Source organism: Armigeres subalbatus, chromosome 1 (genome assembly GCF_024139115.2).
Source record: "Armigeres subalbatus isolate Guangzhou_Male chromosome 1, GZ_Asu_2, whole genome shotgun sequence".
Lineage (NCBI taxonomy): Eukaryota > Metazoa > Arthropoda > Insecta > Diptera > Culicidae > Armigeres > Armigeres subalbatus.
Window position 1 is genome coordinate 244,581,248 of NC_085139.1, and position 25,886 is coordinate 244,607,133.

Below are 25,886 nucleotides of genomic sequence, written 5' to 3' on the forward strand. Positions count from 1 at the left end.
TGGGTTTCGAGAGCAGTAGATTTCGGAAGACATACTGAAAACTGTTGACACAACTAAAGGAGTTCAATCGGTTCATCTGAAAGTACAACGGGCAATTCCATCCGAAATAGGTCACGATCATCGGCAGATGACGATAGAAATTGCTTTACATGTCTGTTCCAAACCGACGATCGTACACCAATCTTGTCGGGAAGGGCAAGCGAGTTAGGCTCCAAGACCGTAGTGTCGGATCTGATGGTTAAACATCTCGGCTTCAAACTGGATGATTTTACTGCCAAACATGCGATATGCCGATTTTGTTTAAATCAACTGGTCGAGTTTCATTCTTTCCATCTACAAGTGGAGCAGAACCATTGTGCTCGGAATGCTGAAAGCGAGAACGATTTTCAGATGGACGAAGAGGAATCAGAAACCCAGGGTAACCACTGCGTTGAACGGCATGCCGTGCTTGATGAGGACAGAAGTGGGCTGGCCGAAAGATTGCTTGCTTTGGATGAATTTTATAGTCCGCAGGCACCCAATGAGATCCAACCTTCCGTTGCAATTGGGGGAAGCGTTTCAATTGACGATGATTCTGAAATGGCCGATGGAGAAAAACAATACGAGGAACTAAGAAGCCTGGAAGAATCTCGCGTAGGAGGGAATGTAAGATACGGGAATGATGGATCTAACGCCTATTCAGTAGAAGAATTTCCTCCGTTTGATGAATCGAACTTGATGGACAATGATATGGACAGTTATCATATGAAAAGAGAAAAAGGACATAATGGAGAAATGGAACAACCCTACAAAGAACGGGACCAAAACCCAGAAGTTAATAGATCTGAAAGCAAACTAACAGAAGAATTGTCTGCGTCGGAAAAAATAATAAAGAAGTTGCTAGCACATGAAACAGGGATGCGGAAACATGCGCTAACAAAAGCAGAGGGAGATGCAATTATCCATACTCACCTTCAGTACTCGTGTACGATTTGCAAAGAAGATTGTGGCACATTCATGCAGTTGAAGCAGCACAATGCAGATGTACATGGCATGAAAGGTACGTATTTGAAGTTTTCATTGTTGCTATCTATGAAAATTGGTTCTTTTTCAAATGTTTTATGTAATTTGTTAAATTTGGCTATAGTTTTCAAAAGCTTCGAACCCAATTCATAATTGATCACCCAACCGTGGACTACGTGGATATATCCTCTAAATTCTTTGGTCGCTTTTATACCGGCTTTTACTTCTTTTCGCTTCTCTATCCTTTTCCTGATTTCATCGGTGATCCATTGTTTATTCGGGTGCTCTTATTCTCGCTGCTGGCCACGATATATATATATATATATATATATATATATATATATATATATATATATATATATATATATATATATATATATATATATATATATATAAACGATGTACATTGTACATTCTACAACTTTGTTTGACTGCCACTAGAATGCTGTTAAAGCGTTAGTTGCAGTAGTTATACTAAATCATAACAAAATTTCATTCATTTAGTATAAGTATAACCTTCTCTCTATCCTCCCATAGACCCATAGTGTTATATACCAATCGATATACCGACTTTCTCGTAACAAGCTGCATTCAAAAAGTGGTACATAAAGCGTTGTTGATTGCCATTAAATCTGATAATAATCCTGTGTTGAACCTCTATATACAATACTGCAACAAGGGCATTACATCGTTCATATAGTTATCCTATCTAACTAGAAACTGGTCTGGATGGATGGTAACTCAGAATTATTGAAACTGGCTAACTGGGGATATAACAAACGATGATAAAGCTGATCAGTTCAGTCATTTCTAGTTCAGGCTATTTCATCACTTACTGACTATTATTTATGAAATTCACTGATTATAAACTTTATAGAAAAGATATTAAATTTTGCATAAATGTATCCACATCAGAACAATCTTCTAGCGCGCAATAGTGGCAATCGTAGATCTATTGTTGTTCATTGTCCTGTTCTTGCTGTGTAGATGCTGTTTTGCAGAAGTAGCGTTGTCGATCCCCTCAGAAGGTGGCAGGTGTGGCATCGGTTCAGTATCGGTTACACTGGGGTATTCGGGTTCAACGGGTGAAGACGTAGCGTAACCAACAAACACAATAATAAAGTAATAAAAAAAAGTCTGTTGACGATCGGTCATTGCGTATAAAAATTATAAAAAAAAAACCAAATCCACCTAGCGGTGATGATGCCTTTCTCGATTCAATCCCATGGTTTTGCCTTAGTGAGATACACATCATCAATAATTGCCAACATTACGGCTCTTGCAAACGCTGTAAGGCAAATCAACCACCAACACAGGGCCGGATTTATGGGGGGGGGGGCGTGGCTGTGGCCCCGGCCAGTTCCATCCCATTGGCTATTTGGCCAGTCCCATAAGAAAACAATGGGATTTGCCAAATAAGGAACCAAAATTAAGAATAGTGCCAAAACTGGTGCATGCGTTCCTATTATGGATTAATCAATTTTGAGAATAATAACAAATTTTATTGTGGTTTTTCACAGCTGTTCTAAGGAGCAGAAAGTAAAACCTTTCGCTTGATATATAAATCCACCCACATGCCTTTTACTTATTTCTAAAAAAATACAATTAATTGCATATTATTCGGCAACTGGTTGCATACGAAACTATTTTTTGCAATGAAATTAAATTACTTCTTCGTTACAGACGCGAGATTATTTGTGTAATGGAAATCGGGCCGTACGAAAAAAATGGTTTTCGTACGGCCGAGTTGCCGAATAATATGCAATTAATTGTAATAAAGTGTCGGTCTTTCACCGTCATTAGTCGTCTGAGTACACGCGACCGCTTACGTTAAGGCAATCAAACTCATCAAATGCTTTAGCCAAGCAAGCCTTTGGCACAGCAGAGTGCGATTGAATTCGCATTCTATACCGTCCCGCCCAGACAGTTACTGGGGGCATGGAGTGCGATCCTCCTGTTTAATAAACAATGTACTCTGCTTGGCTGTGTGTATACAATAGTAAAGCACATGTGGAGATTGGACAAATCAAGCATCCGAAAGATATTCAATTTGCAAAAAAGAGAGCTAACCGCGGTGGAGGTTGGTACTCGGATTCTGATGGCTTTTCCGCAAACGTGACCTTTAAGTGGTCTTGTTGTGTAGGGGTTATCACGCCTATCTAGAGAGTAGGAGGTTGAGGGTTCGAGTCCCTCCAAGACACGTGGATTCTTTTTCGCAAATTTCATATCAATTTGTCCATTTCGAAACATATGCTGTGCATATGCACAGCCAAGATATTTATCTAAAAAAATAGTTATTCTTATGTATGGCGACAATATTTTTATATTTTTAGCTGATAATGAAAATAAGTGTAACTAATAAGATTCATGAAAAAAGAACTGAAAATCCATAAAGTTGGCGAAATTTTCATTATTCCGAACTCTGGGAGAGAAGCTTGAAATGAGGCTTCTGAGCCCCTTGAAATGAGGCCTCCAAGCCTCTTGAAATGAGGCTTCTGAGCCCCTTGAAATGAGGCTTCTGAGCCTCTTGAAAGGAGGCTTCCGAGCCTCTTGAAAGGAGGCTTCCGAGCCTCTTGAAAGGAGGCTTCCGAGCCTCTTGAAAGGAGGCTTCCGAGCCTCTTGAAAGGAGGCTTCCGAGCCTCTTGAAAGGAGGCTTCTGAGCTCTTGAAAGGAGGCTTGAGCTCTTGAAAGGAGGCTTCTGAGCTCTTGAAAGGAGGCTTGAGCTCTTGAAAGGAGGCTTCTGAGCCTTCTTGAAAGGAGGCTTGAGCCTCTTGAAAGGAGGCTTCTGAGCTCTTGAAAGGAGGCTTCTGAGCCTCTTGAAAGGAGGCTTCTGAGCTCTCTTGAAAGGAGGCTTCTGAGCCTCTTGAAAGGAGGCTTCTGAGCCTCTTGAAAGGAGGCTTCGAGCTCTCTTGAAAGGAGGCTCTGAGCTCTTGAAAGGAGGCTTCCTGAGCTCTTGAAAGGAGGCTCTGAGCCTCTTGAAAGGAGGCTTCTGAGCTCTCTTGAAAGGAGGCTCTGAGCTCTTTGAAAGGAGGCTCTGAGCCTCTTGAAAGGAGGCTCTGAGCCTCTTGAAAGGAGGCTCTGAGCCTCTTGAAAGGAGGCTCTGAGCTCTTGGAAAGGAGGCCTGAGCCTCTTGAAAGGAGGCTTCTGAGCCCCTTGAACGGAGGCTTCCGAGCCCATTGAAAGGAGGCTTCTGAGCCTCCTGAAAGGAGGCATCTGATCCTCTGGAAAGGAGGCTTCCGAGCCTCCTGAAAGGAGGCTCTGAGCCTCTTGAAAGGAGGCTTCCAAGCTCTTTGATAGGAAGCTTCCAAGCTCTTGAAAGGAGGCTCTGAGCTCTTGAAAGGAGGCTTCCTGAGCCTCTTGTAAGGAGGCTTCTGAGCCTCTTGAAAGGAGGCTCTGAGCCTCTTGAAAGGAGGCTTCTGAGCCTCTCTTGAAAGGAGGCTCTGAGCCTCTTGAAAGGAGGCTCTGAGCTCTTGAAAGGGAGGCTTCCTGAGCCTCTTGAAAGGAGGCTTCCTGAGCTCCTTGAAAGGAGGCTCTGAGCCTCTTGAAAGGAGGCTCTGAGCCTCTTGAAAGGAGGCTCTGAGCCTCTTGAAAGGAGGCTCTGAGCTCTTGAAAGGAGGCTCTGGAGCTCTTGAAAGGAGGCTCTGAGCTCTTGAAAGGAGGCTCTGAGCCTCTTGAAAGGAGGCTCTGAGCTCTTGAAAGGGAGGCTTCTGAGCCTCTTGGAAAGGAGGCTTGAGCCTCTGAAAGGAGGCTCTGAGCCTCTTGAAAGGAGGCTTCTGAGCCTTCTTGAAAGGAGGCTTCTGAGCCTCTTGAAAGGAGGCTTGAGCCTCTTGAAAGGAGGCTCTGAGCCTCTTGAAAGGAGGCTTCTGAGCCTCTTGAAAGGAGGCTTCTGAGCTCTTGGAAAGGAGGCTCTGAGCCTCTTGAAAGGAGGCTTCTGAGCCTCTTGAAAGGAGGCTCTGAGCTCTCTTGAAAGGAGGCTCTGAGCTCTTGAAAGGAGGCTTCTGAGCCTCTTGAAAGGAGGCTTCTGAGCTCTTGAAAGGAGGCTTCTGAGCTCTTGAAAGGAGGCTCTGAGCCTCTTTGAAAGGAGGCCTGAGCTCTCTTGAAAGGAGGCTTCTGAGCCTCTTGAAAGGAGGCTTCCTGAGCCTCTTGAAAGGAGGCCTTGAGCCTCTTGAAAGGAGGCTGGAGCTCTTGAAAGGAGGCTTCTGAGCTCTTGAAAGGAGGCTTCTGAGCTCTTGAAAGGAGGCTTCTGAGCTCTTGAAAGGAGGCTTCTGAGCCTCTGAAAGGAGGCCTGAGCCTCTTGAAAGGAGGCTTCCGAGCCTCTTGAAAGGAGGCTTCTGAGCCTCTTGAAAGGAGGCTCTGAGCCTCTTGAAAGGAGGCTTCTGAGCCTCTTGAAAGGAGGCTTCTGAGCCTCTTGAAAGGAGGCTCTGAGCTCTTGAAAGGAGGGCTCTGAGCCTCTTGAAAGGAGGCTCTGAGCCTCTTGAAAGGAGGCTTCTGAGCCTCTTGAAAGGAGGCCTGAGCCTCTTGAAAGGAGGCTTCCTGAGCCTCTTGAAAGGAGGCTTCTGAGCCTCTTGAAAGGAGGCTCTGAGCCTCTTGAAAGGAGGCTTCCTGAGCTCTTGAAAGGAGGCTCTGAGCCTCTTGAAAGGAGGCTCTGAGCCTCTTGAAAGGAGGCTTCTGAGCTCTTGGAAAGGAGGCTCTGAGCCTCTTGAAAGGAGGCTTCTGAGCCTCTTGAAAGGAGGCTTCTGAGCCTCTTGAAAGGAGGCTCTGAGCCTCTTGAAAGGAGGCTTCTGAGCCTCTTGAAAGGAGGCTCTGAGCCTCTTGAAAGGAGGCTTCTGAGCCTCTTGAAAGGAGGCTTGAGCCTCTTGAAAGGAGGCTCTGAGCTCTTGAAAGGAGGCTTCTGAGCCTCTTGAAAGGAGGCTTCCTGAGCCTCTTGAAAGGAGGCTTCCTGAGCCTCTTGAAAGGAGGCTTCTGAGCTCTCTGAAAGGAGGCTTGAGCCTCTTGAAAGGAGGCTTGAGCCTCTTGAAAGGAGGCTTCTGAGCCTCTTGAAAGGAGGCTTCCTGAGCTCTTGAAAGGAGGCTTGAGCCTCTTGGAAAGGAGGCTTCTGAGCCTCTTGAAAGGAGGCTTCTGAGCCTCTTGAAAGGAGGCTCTGAGCTCTTGAAAGGAGGCCTGAGCCTCTTGAAAGGAGGCTCTGAGCCTCCTGAAAGGGAGGCCTGAGCCTCTTGAAAGGAGGCTCTGAGCCTCTTGAAAGGAGGCTTCAAGCCTCTTGAAAGGAGGCTTCCAAGCCTCTTGAAAGGAGGCTCTGAGCCTCTTGAAAGGAGGCTCTGAGCTCTTGAAAGGAGGCTTCTGAGCCTCTTGAAAGGAGGCTTCTGAGCCTCTTGAAAGGAGGCTTCTGAGCCTCTTGAAAGGAGGCTCTGAGCCTCTTGAAAGGAGGCTTTCCTGAGCCTCTTGAAAGGAGGCTTCCTGAGCCTCTTGAAAGGAGGCTCTGAGCCTCTTGAAAGGAGGCTCTGAGCCTCTTGAAAGGAGGCTCTGAGCCTCTTGAAAGGAGGCTTCTGAGCCTCTTGAAAGGAGGCTTGAGCCTCTTGAAAGGAGGCTCTGAGCCTCTTGAAAGGAGGCCTGAGCCTCTTGAAAGGAGGCTTCTGAGCCTCTTGAAAGGAGGCTTCCTGAGCCTCTTGAAAGGAGGCTTCTGAGCTCTTGAAAGGAGGCTTCCTGAGCCTCTGAAAGGAGGCTCTGAGCCTCTTGAAAGGAGGCTTCTGAGCCTCTTGAAAGGAGGCTCTGAGCCTCTTGAAAGGAGGCTTCTGAGCTCTTGAAAGGAGGCTCTGAGCTCTTGAAAGGAGGCTTGAGCCTCTTGAAAGGAGGCTTCTGAGCCTCTTGAAAGGAGGCTTCCTGAGCTCTTGAAAGGAGGCTTCCTGAGCCTCTTGAAAGGAGGCTTCTGAGCCTCTTGAAAGGAGGCTTCCTGAGCCTCTTGAAAGGAGGCTCTGAGCCTTCTTGAAAGGAGGCTTCTGAGCCTCTTGAAAGGAGGCTTCTGAGCCTCTTGAAAGGAGGCTTCCTGAGCCTCTTGAAAGGAGGCTTCTGAGCCTCTTGAAAGGAGGCTGGAGCTCTTGAAAGGAGGCTCTGAGCCTCTTGAAAGGAGGCTTCTGAGCCTCTTGAAAGGAGGCTCTGAGCCTCTTGAAAGGAGGCTCTGAGCCTCTTGAAAGGAGGCTTCTGAGCCTCTTGAAAGGAGGCTTGAGCCTCTTGAAAGGAGGCTTCTGAGCCTCTTGAAAGGAGGCTTCCTGAGCCTCTTGAAAGGAGGCTTCCTGAGCCTCTTGAAAGGAGGCTTCCTGAGCCTCTTGAAAGGAGGCTCTGAGCCTCTTGAAAGGAGGCTTCTGAGCCTCTTGAAAGGAGGCTCTGAGCCTCTTGAAAGGAGGCTTCCTGAGCCTCTTGAAAGGAGGCTCTGAGCCTCTTGAAAGGAGGCTTCTGAGCCTCTTGAAAGGAGGCTTCTGAGCCTCTTGAAAGGAGGCTTCCTGAGCCTCTGAAAGGAGGCTTCTGAGCTCTCTTGAAAGGAGGCTTCTGAGCCTCTTGAAAGGAGGCTTCCTGAGCCTCTTGAAAGGAGGCTCTGAGCCTCTTGAAAGGAGGCTTCTGAGCCTCTTGAAAGGAGGCTTCTGAGCCTCTTGAAAGGAGGCTTCTGAGCCTCTTGAAAGGAGGCTTCTGAGCCTCTTGAAAGGAGGCTTCTGAGCCTCTTGAAAGGAGGCTTCCTGAGCTCTTGAAAGGAGGCTTCTGAGCCTCTTGAAAGGAGGCTTCTGAGCCTCTTGAAAGGAGGCTCTGAGCTCTTGAAAGGAGGCTCTGAGCCTCTTGAAAGGAGGCTTCTGAGCCTCTTGAAAGGAGGCTTCTGAGCCTCTTGAAAGGAGGCTTCTGAGCTCTTGAAAGGAGGCTTCTGAGCCTCTTGAAAGGAGGCTTCTGAGCTCTTGAAAGGAGGCTTGAGCCTCTTGAAAGGAGGCTTGAGCCTCTTGAAAGGAGGCTTCTGAGCCTCTTGAAAGGAGGCTTCTGAGCCTCTTGAAAGGAGGCTTCTGAGCCTCTTGAAAGGAGGCTCTGAGCTCTTGAAAGGAGGCTTCTGAGCCTCTTGAAAGGAGGCTTCTGAGCCTCTTGAAAGGAGGCTCTGAGCCTCTTGAAAGGAGGCTCTGAGCCTCTTGAAAGGAGGCTTCTGAGCCTCTTGAAAGGAGGCTCTGAGCCTCTTGAAAGGAGGCTTCTGAGCCTCTTGAAAGGAGGCTTCTGAGCTCTTGAAAGGAGGCTTCTGAGCCTCTTGAAAGGAGGCCTGAGCCTCTTGAAAGGAGGCTCTGAGCCTCTTGAAAGGAGGCTTCTGAGCCTCTTGAAAGGAGGCTTCTGAGCCTCTTGAAAGGAGGCTTCTGAGCCTCTTGAAAGGAGGCTTCTGAGCTCTTGAAAGGAGGCTTCTGAGCCTCTTGAAAGGAGGCTTCTGAGCCTCTTGAAAGGAGGCTTCTGAGCTCTTGAAAGGAGGCTTCTGAGCCTCTTGAAAGGAGGCTTCTGAGCCTCTTGAAAGGAGGCTCTGAGCCTCTTGAAAGGAGGCTCTGAGCCTCTTGAAAGGAGGCTTCTGAGCCTCTTGAAAGGAGGCTTTGAGCCTCTTGAAAGGAGGCTTCTGAGCCTCTTGAAAGGAGGCTTCTGAGCCTCTTGAAAGGAGGCTTCTGAGCCTCTTGAAAGGAGGCTTCTGAGCCTCTTGAAAGGAGGCTTCTGAGCCTCTTGAAAGGAGGCTTCTGAGCCTCTTGAAAGGAGGCTTGTGAGCCTCTGGACAGGAGGCTTGGAGCTCTTGAAAGGAGGCTTCTGAGCCTCTTGAAAGGAGGCTCTGAGCCTCTTGAAAGGATGCTTCTGAGCCTCTTGAAAGGAGGCTTCTGCGCCTCTTGAAAGGAGGCTTCTGAGCCTCTTGAAAGGAGGCTTCTGAGCCTCTTGAAAGGAGGATTCTGAGCCTCTTGAAAGGAGGCTTCTGAGCCTCTTGAAAGGAGGCTTCTGAGCCTCTTGAAAGGAGGCTTCTGAGCCTCTTGAAAGGAGGCTCTGAGCCTCTTGAAAGGAGGCTCTGAGCCTCTTGAAAGGAGGCTTCTGAGCCTCTTGAAAGGAGGCTTCTGAGCCTCTTGAAAGGAGGCCTGAGCCTCTTGAAAGGAGGCTTCTGAGCCTCTTGAAAGGAGGCTTCCTGAGCCTCTTGAAAGGAGGCTCTGAGCCTCTTGAAAGGAGGCCTGAGCTCTTGAAAGAGGCTCTGAGCCTCTTGAAAGGAGGCTTCTGAGCCTCTTGAAAGGAGGCTTCCGAGCCTCTTGAAAGGAGGCTCTGAGCCTCTTGAAAGGAGGCTTCTGAGCCTCTTGAAAGGCGGCTTCTGAGCCTCTTGAAAGGCGGCTTCTGAGCCTCTTGAAAGGAGGCTTCTGAGCTCTTGAAAGGAGGCTTCCTGAGCCTCTTGAAAGGAGGCTTCCTGAGCCTCTTGAAAGGAGGCTTCTGAGCTCTTGAAAGGAGGCTTCCTGAGCCTCTTGAAAGGCGGCTTCTGAGCCTCTTGAAAGGAGGCTTCTGAGCCTCTTGAAAGGAGGCTTCCTGAGCCTCTTGAAAGGAGGCCTGAGCCTCTTGAAAGGAGGCTTCTGAGCCTCTTGAAAGGAGGCTCTGAGCCTCTTGAAAGGAGGCTTCTGAGCCTCTTGAAAGGAGGCTCTGAGCCTCTTGAAAGGAGGCTTCCTGAGCCTCTTGAAAGGAGGCTCTGAGCCTCTTGAAAGGAGGCTTCTGAGCCTCTTGAAAGGAGGCTTCTGAACCTCTTGAAAGGAGGCTTGGAGGCTCTTGAAAGGAGGCTTCTGAGGCCTCTTGAAAGAGGCTTCTGAGCCTCTTGAAAGGAGGCTTCTGGGCCTCTTGGAAGGAGGCTTCTGAGCCTCTTGAAAAGAGGCTTCTGAGCCTCTTGAAAGGAGGCTTCTGAGCCTCTTGAAAGGAGGCTTCTGAGCCTCTTGAAAGGAGGCTTCCGAGCCTCTTGAAAGGAGGCTTCCGAGCCTCTTGAAAGGAGGCTTCCGAGCCTCTTGAAAGGAGGCTTCCGAGCCTCTTGAAAGGATGCTTCCGAGCCTCTTGAAAGAAGGTTTCCGAGCCTCTTGAAAGGAGGCTTCCGAGAAGTACTGAAGCGTATCAGTGCATGCAATAATTAATGCTTGGCGGTTACTTGGGGTGTCTGATGCGTGGTATCCGAGTCTATGTTCCTTCAACCTTACGGTCCAAAGTTCTAACCGAATCGCACTCAACCCATTTTAGTACAAGCCGACTGAAGTCGCTCGCTCGAGGATACGTTTGGTGGGAAATAATCGATAAGGACTTCGAGGGGATGCTACGCAACTGTAGCAATTGTCAATCAACAAGGGTTGAACCAACCAAGGGATCGTTCAAAAATTACGTCCATAGTTTTTCGGCATTTTCAACCCCCCTCCCCTTCTCCTGTCACAAAGTGTCACGAATCATTAACCGTCCCCGTCCTCTGTACGTACATGTGTCATTTTTATTTTGGTGATTATTTAAGTTTTTCTTTTTCGTATACTACTTTTACAATAGCCTAGTGAGTTATGTCCCTTACTAACAGTTTGAATATATGTTTTTAAAATGCAAATTGTCCCTAAAATACTTTCAATTTTTTTTTAGGGTGGACGTCACAAAAGACGAACCCCCCTCCCTCCCCCTGTCACAAACTGTCACAAAATTCCGACCCCCCTCCCCCCCTCAAACCTTGGACGTAATTTTTGAACGACCCCCAAGGCTGGGAAGTACCAACGAAACCGTTTGAACGTGTGCACGTGGATTTTGCAGGGCCGTTTAAGAACACATTCTTTATTGTGTTGGTGGACGCCTACACCAAGTGGCCAAAGGTGCGCATTATGAACAACATTACAACCACTTCCACGATTCGAATATTCGAATATTTCGCTACGTATGGAATTCCATCTGTACTGTTGAGTGACCACGGGGTGCAATTCACTTCTGGGGAGTTCCTGCAACGGGTAAATCACCATCAATAGATCAGCTTAGGGAAGTTGGTCCAACACTGCTTAGTGGACGTGACCATACACCAGTTATAACCGAGGATGTACCTGTCGAAGCTGCACTTTCGGATATTCCTGAACCAATCACAGCAGCCAGAGCCACTGTGAAAACTGATGTACCGATGTCAAGTCCGATGATTTCCGTCAAACCGTCAGTGCAAGCCGACGGAGCTTAAAGGAACGGAATTATCGCAGCTGCTCCGGATCCAAGACCGCCAATCGTCAACAGAAAACAGGTGAACCAGAGACCCAATAGAAAATCGCCGTGAAGATCTTGAAGGGTCATCCGACCGCCCAACAGACTGAATCTTTAATATTTCTCAGACACTTTCATTAACTGTGAAACTATTTTATATTGTTGAATTTGAATTTCATTTGTTAGGGGGAAGAGCTGTCATAAGTTTCGTTAGTTTTCTTTACCTTTGTTTATAAATATACCTTGCGACAGCTATCAGTAGTCCCCGTGCTCTGTCAAGTTTTTTTAGTTGAGATCGAACAATAAAAACGACTAGACACGTTTCCGCGAAGTGAATCGTTTATTCAATGAATGGCGTCCCTCCTCCTAGAACCCGTTATCGACTACCGTTACAACAGCCTCTGCCTGACCGCATTACCATTCAAGGCTCCAAGACACAATGTCCGTTGGATCACATGCACACGCATAAAATCAAGGGCGCCGCCTACAAGAAGTTGGCGGAGGAAGTCGGAGAAAGTTAGGGAGCGTCAAGGTGGGATGGTCGGTATGCCCTGTGGGCATATATGAGCAACCCGAAGTTTGCTTCAAGTGCCTGGAACCGGGGCACAAGCAATGGGACTGCAAAGGCCCTGACAGAAGCAAGCTCTGTCGACGCTGCGGATTGGAGGGACATAAGGCACAATGCTGCACGAACCCTCCCAACTGTTTGATCTGTTCCAGCAAAGCTGCGAACAGCAAACACCCCATGGGGGGTTCGAAGTGCCCGGCGTTTAAGCGTGCTGCAAAATCACAGTGCAGGTAACGCAGCCAGACCGTTGCTGAATGGGGGACGGATATCGCCATCATAGCAGATCCTTACCGGGTACCCGCCAGGAACGGTAATTGGGTCACCGATGGGTCTAAAATGGCGGCGATATGGACAACGGGGAAATACCCAGTCCAAGAGTTGGTGCAGTTCGATCGAATGCTAGATTGTTTGACGGCTAACTTGATGGGGCTTAGGCCGGTGGTGATAGCGGGGGACTTCAACGCTTGGGCCGTGGAATGGGGAAGCCGATCCACGAATCAACGGGGGCAGATCCTGCTGGAATCACTGGCCATGTTGGATGTGGACTTGGCTAATGTCGGTACCAAAAGTACCTACAGCTGGAACGGTGCCGAGTCGATTATCGACGTTACGTTCTGGAGCCCTGGCCAAACGAGTAGTTCGAACTGGAGGGTAGATGATGACTACACTCACAGCGACCACCTGGCGGTTCGCTACAGTATCGACTATACGACCAGCATTCAGCGGACGGAAGAAGGGGCGAGGCCTAGTCCTCGTATGTGGAAGACATCATACTTCGACGACGAGGTGTTTAAGGAAGCGCTCCGCCGCGAACACAATACTCTCGGTCTGAGCGGCGAGCAGCTGGTAACAGTACTCTCGCGTGCATGCGATGCCACCATGCCTAGGAAAGTCCACCCTAGGAATGGGAGGCCTTACTGGTGGACTAAAGCAATTGCAAACCTGCGCCGCGCCAGCCTACGGACACGGAGGCGGACGCAGCGAGCACGCACAGAAGCGGAGCGTGTTGAACGACGGGTGGCGTTCGTGGCTGCTAGAGCCGCTCTGAAGACTGAGATCAGATCAAGCAAAAAATCCTGTTTCCAGGGCCTGTGTCAAAGTGCCAACGAGAATCCATGGGGTGACGCCTATAGGCTAGTAATGGCCAAGACACGTAGGGCGATGGCCCCTACAGAGCGGTCTCCAGAGATGCTGGAGAGGATCATCGCGGGGCTCTTCCCACGTCACGACCAGAGTCCCTGGCCTCCCTTTGTGGAGCTGCCAGGGGCCAGGGTGACCGACGAGGGAAGAGTAACTGTGGCGGAACTTGCGGGGATTGCACAGTCCCTTAGTGTAGGTAAGGCGCCAGGACCGGATGGTATTCCGAACCTGGCCATCAAAGCGGCCATTGCCGAGGCTCCCGAGATGTTCCCTGAAGCATGGAAAAGGCAGAGCTTGGTCCTATTGCCAAAGGCGGGAAAACCACCGGGCGATCCGTCGGCATATAGACCAATATGCCTGCTTGATACGGCGGGGAAGGTGCTCGAGAAGATCATCCTCAACAGGTTGTTGATACGCACGGAGGGTGCGGTTGGTCTATCGAGTAACCAGTTTGGCTTCCGAAAGGGTAAGTCGACCGTAGACGCTATCTTGTCGATTACCAAATCCGCGGAGATAGCTATCCAGCGTAAGAGGAGAGGAGTTCGCAGTAGTGACTTTCGACGTGAGGAATGCTTTCAATAGTGCCAGTTGGGCAGCTATTGCAGATGCGCTTCCCGAGTACCTGTACAAGATTCTCGGAAGCTACTTCCAGAATCGAGTACTGGTATACGACACGGAGGCGGGTCGGAAGTGCGTTGACATAACCTCAGGGGTTCCGCAAGGTTCCATACTGGGTCCGGTGTTATGTAACGTCATGTACGACGGTCGGTGTCTTGAGGTTGAAGTTTCCGGTGGGCGTGGTAATCGTCGGCTTCGCTGACGATATTACGCTGGAGGTCTACGGCGAATCGATCGAAGAGGTGGAGTTGACTTCAGCCCACTCGATCGCAATTGTGGAAGAGTGGATGAGTTCCAGGAAGTTAGAACTGGCTCACCACAAGACTGAGGTGGTTGTTGTTAACAACCGAAAGTCGGAGCAGCAAGCGGTGATAAGATCACCTCTGAACGCTCCATCAAACTCTTGGGGGTAATGATCGACGATAAGCTCACCTTTGGTAGCCACGTCAATTACGCCTGCAAGCGTGCCTCCACAGCTATAGTGGCATTGTCCCGGATGATGGCAAATAGCTCTGCGGTTTATGCCAGCAAGCGCAAGCTTCTGGCTAGCGTTGCTCTGTCCATACTGAGGTATGGGGGCCAGCTTGGGGCACGGCCCTGGGTATTAACTGCTACAGAACGAAGTTAGAAAGTACGTATAGGCTCATGTAGAGTTGCGAGCGCGTACCGTACCGTGTCGCACGATGCACTCTGCGTCATCACCGGTATGATGCCTATTGACATCGTTATCGGTGAAGACATAGAGTGCTTTGAAATGCGCGGCACGAGAGGCATCCGTAGGACTGTCAGGTTGGCCTCAATGGTCAAATGGCAACGTGCGTGGGACAGTTCCACTAAGGGTAGATGGACACATAGGTTGATACCGGAGATAGGTACGTGGGTCAAGAGGCGCCATGGGGAAATCACTTTCCACCTGACCCAGGTCCTTACAGGCCATGGTTGCTTCAGACAGTACCTACACCGGTTCGGACACTCGGCCTCGCCCGTCGGTTTCCTGTGGTCGAACTCGATCCTTTTATCGAACAACTGGCCGCGTGAAGAACAACATGGTATTGTCGCTTTCGCGGCGTCGGTCAACCAGGCGGGTTCTGAGCCCGAGGACGGAAAGGGTCCTCGTCAAGGCTGGGGCAGGCGTAGGCACCGCGTCGGCATGTCCCTATGTGTGCTGGCGAATAGGCCCTATCGCAGAGAGGTCAATTTGGGGTGCACGCGGCATAATCATTCTTGATACCAGTCGTGCAGAGGGAAGCAGGCGAGAAGTCGACCCTGCCCACCTTCCGAGGACAAAGGGCGTGGTAAGGCCACCTGGAAAGCCGGCAATGCGCTGGCACGATACCATGGTGTTCTTCTAAAAAAGCGAGTCACGATGTTCGATGCTGCAAGGACAAGCAGCTAACCTCGAGGGTGCGTTGTGCACTGCCCCCCCTTTGAAGCATTACTTTCTGGTTGTACCGAAGGGACTATGGGCTTGGCGGCAATGGAAACGGTTTAGCGGGTCGGGGATGCAGTCCTGCCTCCCTCATTGGAGGTGGCCCCTAACTCCGCACTTCCTGGTCAACCCAGGATGTCTGTTGATCAGATTCCCCCTCCATTGTTTAGGAAGAAAAAAAAACACGCATAAAATCAATGTAAATGCCAGATATGTGACGCGACACCAAACAAAAATAGTCAACATGTGATACCATCACGGCATGATATGTCTTTGGTTGCTATCTCAGTGCTTAAATGGTTTAAGCCCAACCATCGCATCAATATAATCTGTCCGAGAGGAGGAAATGTGATATCTTCTAATCGAACCAAATCTAGTATTTATTTATTTATTTATTCAACTTTTAACTTATCTAATACAATTTGTTTAGTAGCAATCTAAAATCGTGTTACGGATCTCCTTTCAGCGATATCTTAGCATTTTTATATTTCAGTAATTACGGTTATTATTTTACTGTTCACCATGGAAGGAAAAGTTTAGAATTCAAAAACCTTCAAAATTATTTAGGAGAAAAAAAGAAAAGAAAAGCTTAATTCTAGTATCACATTTCGGCCATCTCTTGTAGATATGGATTTGTAGAGGAGGAACAGCTTTGGTGGAACTTCGGTACCAGTCTTTGAAACCAGTCGTCTATACGCTCAACTCCAGCAAGCGTATGTAACTCATCCGTTGGGAATAGGAAGTCCAAATCTAGTATCATCTTTAGTAGGCGATTTTGCTTGACTTGTAATTTATTGCGGTGAGTTTGAGCACAGTTGTACCAGGCAGGGAAGCCATACGCAACCGTAGGCCGGAAGATGGTTTTGTATAGCAATAACTTGATGCTGGGATTCAGGCGAGACCGTCTTTTCACGAGCGGGTATAGAGTTCTCGTTAGGTTGTCACATTTTTGAATACATGATGCCACGTGGTGACAACCAAAGTTTAACTTTTTATCCAGAATCACACCAAGGTAGCCAACAGTTGAATGCCATGGAATTTCATCACCGTTGCAAGATACGTGTCTCTGCGGTAAGTATTTCGGGCTTTGCCGACGTGTAAAGAAGATCGCCTGAAATTTGGCAGGATTGGCTTTAACTTTCCATCTCTCTTGATGCTTCTGAATCGAGTCGTGTGCTTCTTGAAGTTTGTCGATCACAACATTTGGGTCGCGATGTGAAGCAATGAATCCAGTGTCGTCCGCAAACAGGTAATACTGTACCCCGTCAACTTTGACGATATCGGCGGAGAAAATGTTGTATAAGGTTGGGCTTAGCACAGAACCTTGGGGAACTCCAAAAGGTATTCCTACTGGGTCTGATGTACAACCGTTTACCGAGACTTGGAAAGTTCGGCCCGTCAAAAAACTACACACAATTTTAAGAATTAGCATAGGAAAATTTCCGAGTAGCATTTTGTGCAGTATCGCTTCGTGCCAGACCGAGTCATAAGCTTTCTCTACGTCGAGCAGGATTAACCCAGAAGATTTCCCCCGTTGGAAATTTCTTTTGACATCATTCACCAACCGTACGATTTGATGACCTTTTTGGAAACCAAACTGCTCGTTCGAGATGATTCGGATGGATTCCAAGTGCTTGTCAATTCGTGTTAAAATTACTCTTTCGAACATACATCTTGCTTAAAGTTGGTAAAAGGCTTATGGGTCTGTAGTTCGAGGGACAAGATGCATCCTTGTTTGCTTTTGGTATGGCAACAACTATTGCGTGTTTCCAATTGGTAGGAAAGTAACATAATTTTAGACAGGCAGAATTTTTTTTGAGAGAAACACACAGCCTTTCCTAGGAAGATGCTTCAACAACCAGTTCCGGATGCCATCATGGCCGGGGGCTTTTTTTGCTTTAAGGTTGCGTACGATTTTCACTATTTCTTTAGGTCGAACCAACCAGTCGTTATCGTTGGCCGGTAATGACTGGTTGATATGATCGACGGATCGCTTGACTGCTTCAATGGTATCCCATTCACTAGCTGCTTGATTGTTGTGCGCTTGTGCAAAACTTTTGGCAAGCAATTTTGCTTTTTTCTTGAGATCTGCATGCAGGGTGTTGCCATTTCGCAGTGGGGGGCTGTACTTACAGGTATTTTTCATTGCTTTGGTGATATCGCCACGAGACATTGATCCTAACGATTCTTCAAATTTGTTGAAGCGGGCATCCGCGCAATCATTGCGGATACGGTTTGACAGTGATGCAACGATTTCTTTCAGTAGAGGATCCCTAGTCCGCATCCACTGTCGCCGGCGTCGGTTTCGTAGTTGGATCAGTAATTTAGTTTCTTCAGGGATGCAAGCTGTTTTGTAGGGGCGAATATTCGTTTGTGGTACCGCCGCTGACTCTGCCTCCAAGAGTGCATCTTTGAAATAAACAAGAGCAGCATCAATTCCATTTGCGTCCAGAATGTCGGCAACCACCGGGTCATTGGGATTCAACTTGTTACTAGCTATTCTTTGAAAAATTTGCCAGTCGGCGCGAGCGTAACAACGAACAGTGTTTGTGTGTGCCGCAGCCACGTCTGTGAGGTTGATTTCAAAGGTAATGGGCAAATGGTCTGAAGAGAGTTCATTCAGGACGATTGGTTTACTCATGTCGATAATGTTGTTGGATAAGACGCGGTCCAGCGTGGATGGTTTCCCCCTTCCGGTTGGATAAAAAGTTGGCGAATCTGGGAAGTTGATATTGAAACTCGAGCGAGCAGCTTCCTGTTACAAAATATTTCCGGCCTTGTTACTTTTAGCGCAGTTCCAGTGGGAATGTCTAGCATTGAAATCACCGACTACGAAGAATGGACCTTCACGAGACACCATGGAGCGAATGTCCCGACGAAATTGAGACCAGTTTGAGCACCGCCGTGCACCAGCAAAATATGCGGCGATGATGCATATCTCACTTCCTCCATCCATTGAGATCAATATACCGGCAGCTTCGATCAGTATCGTCGAAATATCAATTTGTTTGGATTGTAATCCCTTTCGTATGGCAAGTAGCACACCACCGCCTCTCCCGACATCATCATTAGCGGCCCGGTCGAGCCGAACACAGCAGAAATTTGGGTGATGAAAAGATAGATTAGGTTGTAACCATGTTTCCGTGACTACCGCTACGTCGATGTTGTATAGCAGGATAAAGTCGAAAACTCCATATGCTTATTATGAATGGATCTACCATTCCAGTTAGCTTTTCGAAGCGACAGTCGATTAGCCATTATAAACGTACTTCATAATAAGCTCAGAGAGAGCTAAAATTGTTGCTCCTTGTTTCGGCAGCTTTGCAAACGTTGAACAAATCCTTTGCTAGGCAAAGGAATTCGGTAACGGTGAATAGGTTCGGATCTTGCACATCTATTCTCTGGGAACTCGTACCTTGCACAACTTGGGAGAAGGTGAGTCGATCGGTTACGCACGTGTTGTTTTGTTGCCCTTGAACAATAGGAGCATTCCTAGGATGCCTTGGCATCGCAGCCGACGAAGCGCGGGAGATAAATGTGGATTTTTTGGAAAGACGCCGTCGGTTCTCTTCTTGCTGCTTTATGTAATTCGTGCGACTGGGGCAGCCGCGATAATTGGCAGTATGGTTACCACTGCAGTTGGCACATCGAATTTCGCTACGTGTGGCAACGGCGTCGTTTAACCTTTCCGTCCCCAACGTCTGTTTTTAAGGGCTTTCAAAAATCTAAACTGCTGTAAAAATCGCATTTCTTGACCGATTCTTTCGCAACAAGTTGCATTCCATCCGGATAGATCCCAATTTTTGATTTATATTAGTTTCGAGGATATCCACAGTACGGTTCCAGAATTATTCCTGATTCCGTTGGGGTCAGTTGTCCCCGGAATAAGTGGCCATGTACAATTTTTGGTCAAAACAGGTCGTGTGACACCTCAAACTTCATGATTTCACAAAGCAATGATGCAAATGATATTTTTTGGGTTCCTGGCCCACTCGTACTCAATCTGGCCACATCGGTTACAATCCGGGGACCTACACGGGGCCATTTCCTAAATTGATTCAAAATAGGTCGTGCGACACCTCAAACTTCATGATTTCACAAAGTAATGATGGAAATGATATTTTTAGGGTTCCTGACCCACTCGGATTCAATCCGGCCACATCGGTCCCAATCCGGGGACCACCGGAATGGCCATTTTCTAAATTGATTCAAAATAGGTTGTGCGACACTTCAAACTTCATGATTTTTCAAAGCAATGATGAGAATGATATTTTTAGGGCTCCTGGCCCACTCGGATCCATTCCGGCCACAATCCGGAGGACCTACGGAATGGCCATTTTCCAAATTGATTCAAAATAGGTCGTGCGAAAACTCAAACTTCATGATTTTACAAAGCAATGATGGAAATGATATTTTTAGGGTTCCTGGCCCACTCGGATCCATTCCGGCCACAATCCGGAGGACCTACGGAATGGTCATTTTCTAAATTGATTCAAAATAGGTCGTGCGACGACTCAAACTTCATGATTTTACAAAGCAATGATGAGAATGATATTTTTAGGGTTCCTGACCCACTAGAATCCATTCCGGCCACAATTCGGAGGACCTACGGAATGGCCATTTTCTAAAGTGATTCAAAAGAGGTCGTGCGACACCTCAAACTTCATGATTTCACAAAGCAATGATGAGAATTTTATTTTTAGGGTTCCTGGCCCACTCGGATTCAATCCGACCACATCGGTCACAATCCAGGGACCCATGGATTTCACCGAAAATTTATACAGAAATTATACCATAAATGAAATCAACAATGGAATTTTCGGAGGAATTCCTAGATTAATTCCCGAAGAAATTCTGAAAGATTTCTATTGGGACATCCTTCAGGAGTTTTTCTGAAAATTCCTCCTGGAGTTCCTCCGGGAATTCCACCGGCAGTTTCTTAAAGAGTTCCTGTAGGATTTTCTCCGAAAATTATTCCGGTAGTTCTATCGGCAAATCCTACGGGGGCTCCTCTTCCGGGAATTTCTCCAGAATTTCCTCCGGGAATTCATTCAAGCTTTCTTTCTGGAATTCATTTAGGCTTCTCCAGGAATTTATATAGAAAATCCTCCAGAAGCTCCACTAAGAATTTCTCTGGAAGCTCCTGGCCTTAGCCGGAAGCTTACATTTGTCGGTAAAATGTTTCTCGCCACACTTGACACAAAGGGGAGAGACGTTACAATATCGCATTCCATGCCCGAATTGTTGACAACGGTGGCATTGTACTGCGTCATCGGATTTCCTGACAAAGTATCTCCATTTAACCACCGTGTTGAACAATGCCTTGATTGCTTGCAATTCCGATAGCTTTACGGAGCCTTTCTCGAAGTAGAGCAGGTACAGCACACTTTCCTCAGCTCCAACATTTTTCCGTGAAAAAATTTTGATCTCCGCCGGGTTGATTCCTTTGCAATTAATTTCATCCTTCAGCTCAGCTTATGAAAACGTTGTATCTAGTTTTTGCTGCAATATTTTTACCCCAGCACCCTAGACAAAACTATTTTCTTCAGATCTGTGCAAAAAATCCGATGTAAATGTTAGCATGGCTTTGTAGTAATCGAAAAAGAAAGTAAACAAAGAGAGCCTCTCTTTCGGATATTCGACGTTTTTAAAAATCAAGCGAGAAATGTTTTTTTTTTCATCTTTCCAAGATTTATCCTTCCTTCCAATCACACTACCATCACTAATGCTATATAACTTTTTTACCCGCAACATTTTCATTAAGTTAAATTCTAAGGGTTTCAAAATTATCCCACTAACTTTACCGATTGTACTCTCACGGGCACTACTCTTTCCTGTAATAAACGTGAACACTGTCCCATACTTAATACAAGCCAGATATACATTCCCAATCTTGCTATATTCTGAACTAAAGGCCAACATTGTTCAGACTTAAATACCTTCACCAAAAAAACGGCAATTCTCGTGAACATTTTATACAGTCATATACTATAGTCAAATAGCTAGTTAGTTATTCATCGATAATTTTTCTTTTTTTGTCGATTTTCTCCACAGCCAGTGTGCCCTGCTGTGGAAAGCGGTATTATCAAAAAAGATATTTGTTATGGCATGTGCTCTGCGTAACGGGGAAACAAAAGGAGGTTCGCTGTGATCGCTGCCACCAACCTTTTGCAGATGTCCCAGGACTGGAAAGGCATATGAAGTCACATCATAACAAGGACAAAGAACGATTCAAATGTAATCGCTGCGGACTTAGGTGGGAAATGAAATTGAACGCTGTCTATCAATCTTCCTAAATCTACTCTCAAATTGTGCATTGTTATCATTCCAGCTTCGCATTAAAAACTGGATATAAAAAGCATATGGAAAGCGTTCTATGCAAGGCGAATAATCAACGAACAGAATCGTCAATTTGGAGTTCGAAACCTGGAAACAGCAACGGTCTATCAACAACAGGAATGAGAGATCATGATGCAGTTATCCGGACCCACATGTCGTACACGTGTTCCATTTGCCAGAAGAATTGTGCTTCATTTAGTCGTTTGAAAAAGCACATGCCGGAACATGGCATGAAAGGTAGGTGTATACATATAACCATGTAATCATTATCATCTCCTAATATTTCCCGTGACAAAACTGTTTTGTACCTATCATTTACATTCAATTTTTAAATTCATGGAACCCACTAAACACATGTTTTATCAAGAAAATCAATCTTTTTCTTTTAAAAATATTTATAAGCGTTTCTATTGAGGGCAGACTTTATCCCAACAATCATTGATAACCGATTCAATCTCATGTTTGCAATTCTCTCTACAGCCGGCGTGCTCTGCTGTGGCCGTGAGTTTTTGCAAAAACATCTTTTGTATATACACGTGCTAAACCTAACGGAAAAACTAAAGCCAGTCTACTGTAGACGTTGCGACCGGCCTTTCAAACACGAAATATCATTGAAGCGGCACATGAAGGGACACGAGAACAAAGATAACGAGCTATACAAATGCAAGCTTTGTGATGCCAAGTACGTTTATAAAATGATTTTAATAAACACTATTTAGTACAAAAGTGTAATCTTTTTTATCGTTTCAGTTTTTCGTTCAAAGCGCATTTCAAAGATCATCTGCAAAATACCCATGGCGATGGGGATGTTTGTTGCGAAATCTGTCACCGTGACATCCCCAAGACTCTGTTGCTAAAACACATGGAAGGGCACAAGAAGACACCCGACAAACTACGATGGAAATGCAAAATCTGCCCAAGATCATTTGTGAACAAGTTGCTATATCAGAAGCACATATCAAACCATAGTGACCTCAAAGATCGTGAAATCGGCGGAGAAACAAGTGCAAACACTGACGCGCTCATCAAACCCCAATATGATAAGCATTCGACGAGTAAGTCACAGGATGCGGAGAATGCTACAACAGCCTCTGGTCGCAGTAGCACCCCCGCACAGGAGAAAAAAATGTCACTCAACGAATGCATTATCTGCGATCGAACGTTTCCAACCGACCTGACCTATCACGAGCATATGAAGAAGGTACACGATATAACGGTTCCGCTGCCTTCCTCCAGCAGTCCAGAGGCCACGTGCAAAATATGTAACATCGCTTTTTCGGACCAGCAAGGTTTAGTGCAACATCAAACCTATTGGCATTCTGAAGACAAGAAATAGACTCACGAGCAATTCCTGAATTGTTCAAAATGTAATTCCATGTGTCTGTATCGTTATTTATTATAAATGTGACTGCCCTTTTTATATCATTAGTACAATTTGTACAGAAAACCAGTGAGAAGGGGGCTTTGGGTTAACGATCTTACCGAAAAGGATGCCGCTAGGCAGGACGACGCGGCGAATGTTCGTCTGCCAATGCGAAAATTGGGTTTAGCCTAACACAACAAGTATGAAAGATACGTTTTGTCTGAAGTTCCGAATTATGGAATTTATTTTCAAGCAGATAGTAGCCAAGCACGAGGCTTCCAAGCCTCTTGAAAGGAGGCTTCCGAGCCTCTTGAAAGGAGGCTTCCGAGCCTCTTGAAAGGAGGCTTCCGAGCCTCTTGAAAGGAGGCTTCCGAGCCTCTTGAAAGGAGGCTTCCGAGCCTCTTGAAAGGAGGCTTCCGAGCCTCTTGAAAGGAGGCTTCTGAGCCTCTTGAAAGGAGGCTTGCAAGCCTCTTGAAAGGAGGCTTGCAGGCCTCTTGAAAGGAGGCTTCCAGGCCTCTTGAAAGGAGGCTTCCAGGCCTCTTGAAAGGAGGCTTCTGAGCCTCTTGAAAGGAGGCTTCCTGAGCCTCTTGAAAGGACGCCTCCCGAGCCTCTTGAAAGCAGGCTTCCGAGCCTCCTGAAAGGAGGCTTCTGAGCCTCTTGAAAGGAGGCTTCTGAGCTTCTTGAAAGGAGGCTTCCAGCTTCTTGAAAGGAGGCTTCCAGACCTCTTGAAAGGAGGCTTCCAGGCCTCTTGAAAGGAGGCTTCCAGCTCTTGAAGGAGGCTTCTGAGCCTCTTGAAAGAGGCTTGAGCCTCTTGAAAGGAGGCTTCCTGAGCCTCTTGAAAGGAGGCTTCTGAGCCTCTTGAAAGGAGGCTTCTGAGCCTCTTGAAAGGGAGGCTCTGAGCCTCTCTTGAAAGGAGGCTTCCGAGCTCTTGAAAGGAGGCTCTGAGCCTCTTGAAAGGAGGCTTCCTGAGCCTCTTGAAAGGAGGCTTCCGAGCCTCTTGAAAGGAGGCTTGAGCCTCTTGAAAGGAGGCTTTGAGCCTCTTGAAAGGAGGCTTGAGCCTCTTGAAAGGAGGCTTCTGAGCCTCTTGAAAGGAGGCTTCTGAGGCCTCTTGAAAGGAGGCTTCTGAGCCTCTTGAAAGGAGGCTTCCTGAGCTCTTGAAAGGAGGCTTCTGAGCCTCTTGAAAGGAGGCTTCTGAGCCTCTTGAAAGGAGGCTTCTGAGCCTCTTGAAAGGAGGCTTCCTGAGCCTCTTGAAAGGAGGCTTCTGAGCCTCTTGAAAGGAGGCTCTGAGCCTCTTGAAAGGAGGCTTCTGAGCCTCTTGAAAGGAGGCTTCTGAGCCTCTTGAAAGGAGGCTTCTGAGCCTCTTGAAAGGAGGCCTGAGCCTCTTGAAAGGAGGCTTCCAGCCTCTTGAAAGGAGGCTTGAGCCTCTTGAAAGGAGGCTTCTGAGCCTCTTGAAAGGAGGCTTCCTGAGCCTCTTGAAAGGAGGCTTCTGAGCCTCTTGAAAGGAGGCTGAGGCCTCTTGAAAGGAGGCTTCTGAGCCTCTTGAAAGGAGGCTTCTGAGCCTCTTGAAAGGAGGCCCCAGCCTCTTGAAAGGAGGCTTCCAAGCCTCTTGAAAGGAGGCTTCCAAGCCTCTTGAAAGGAGGCTTCCAAGCCTCTTGAAAGGAGGCTTCCAAGCCTCTTGAAAGGAGGCTTCCAAGCCTCTTGAAAGGAGGCTTCCAAGCCTCTTGAAAGGAGGCTTGAGCTCTTGAAAGGAGGCTTTGAGGCCTCTTGAAAGGAGGCTGAGGCCTCTTGAAAGGAGGCTTCTGAGCCTCTTGAAAGGAGGCTTCCTGAGCCTCTTGAAAGGAGGCTCTGAGCCTCTTGAAAGGAGGCTTCTGGAGCCTCTTGAAAGGAGGCTTGAGCCTCTTGAAAGGAGGCTCTGAGCTCTTGAAAGGAGGCCTGAGCCTCTTGAAAGGAGGCTTGAGCCTCTTGAAAGGAGGCTTCCAGCCTCTTGAAAGGAGGCTCTGAGCCTCTTGAAAGGAGGCTTCTGAGCCTCTTGAAAGGAGGCTTGAGCCTCTTGAAAGGAGGCTTCCTGAGCCTCTTGAAAGGAGGCTTCTGAGCCTCTTGAAAGGAGGCTTCTGAGCCTCTTGAAAGGAGGCTTCTGAGCCTCTTGAAAGGAGGCTCTGAGCCTCTTGAAAGGAGGCTTCCAGGCCTCTTGAAAGGAGGCTTCTGAGCCTCTTGAAAGGAGGCTTCTGAGCCTCTTGAAGGAGGCTTCTGAGCCTCTTGAAAGGAGGCTTCTGAGCCTCTTGAAAGGAGGCTCTGAGCTCTTGAAAGGAGGCTTCTGAGCCTCTTGAAAGGAGGCTTCTGAGCCTCTTGAAAGGAGGCTTCCTGAGCCTCTTGAAAGGAGGCTCTGAGCCTCTTGAAAGGAGGCTTCTGAGCCTCTTGAAAGGAGGCTTCTGAGCCTCTTGAAAGGAGGCTTCTGGAGCCTCTTGAAAGGAGGCTTCTGAGCCTCTTGAAAGGAGGCTCTGAGCCTCTTGAAAGGAGGCTTCCTGAGCCTCTTGAAAGGAGACTTCTGAGCCTCTTGAAAGGAGGCTTCCAAGCCTCTTGAAAGGAGGCTTCCAAGCCTCTTGAAAGGAGGCTTCCAAGCCTCTTGAAAGGAGGCTTCCAAGCCTCTTGAAAGGAGGCTTCCAAGCCTCTTGAAAGGAGGCTCTTGAAAGGAGGCTTCCAAGCCTCTTGAAAGGAGGCTTCCAAGCCTCTTGAAAGGAGGCTTCCTGAGCCTCTTGAAAGGAGGCCTGAGCCTCTTGAAAGGAGGCTTCTGAGCCTCTTGAAAGGAGGCTTCTGAGCCTCTTGAAAGGAGGCTCTGAGCCTCTTGAAAGGAGGCTTCTGAGCCTCTTGAAAGGAGGCCTGAGCCTCTTGAAAGGAGGCTCTGAGCCTCTTGAAAGGAGGCTCTGAGCCTCTTGAAAGGAGGCTTCCTGAGCCTCTTGAAAGGAGGCTTGAGCCTCTTGAAAGGAGGCTTCCGAGCCTCTTGAAAGGAGGCTTCCAGGCCTCTTGAAAGGAGGCTCTGAGCCTCTTGAAAGGAGGCTCTGAGGCCTCTTGAAAGGAGGCTTCTGAGCCTCTTGAAAGGAGGCTTCCAGGCCTCTTGAAAGGAGGCTTGAGCCTCTTGAAAGGAGGCTTGAGCCTCTTGAAAGGAGGCTTCTGAGCCTCTTGAAAGGAGGCTTGGAGCCTCTTGAAAGGAG

The 25,886-nt window shown here is 47.6% G+C and overlaps 1 protein-coding gene across 1 annotated transcript; it reads left to right on the forward strand.

Annotated features, from left to right (window-relative positions):
* The first annotated feature begins 95 nt into the window (after positions 1-95).
* On the forward strand, positions 96-22,690 carry LOC134212311 (zinc finger protein 54-like). The gene is made up of 5 exons (XM_062690047.1): positions 96-1,039; positions 21,030-21,231; positions 21,307-21,551; positions 21,795-21,996; positions 22,065-22,690. Exons 1-5 carry the CDS (start codon positions 235-237, stop codon positions 22,648-22,650), a joined length of 2,040 nt encoding a protein of 679 aa, XP_062546031.1. The 5' UTR covers positions 96-234; the 3' UTR covers positions 22,651-22,690.
* The last annotated feature ends 3,196 nt before the right edge of the window (positions 22,691-25,886 follow it).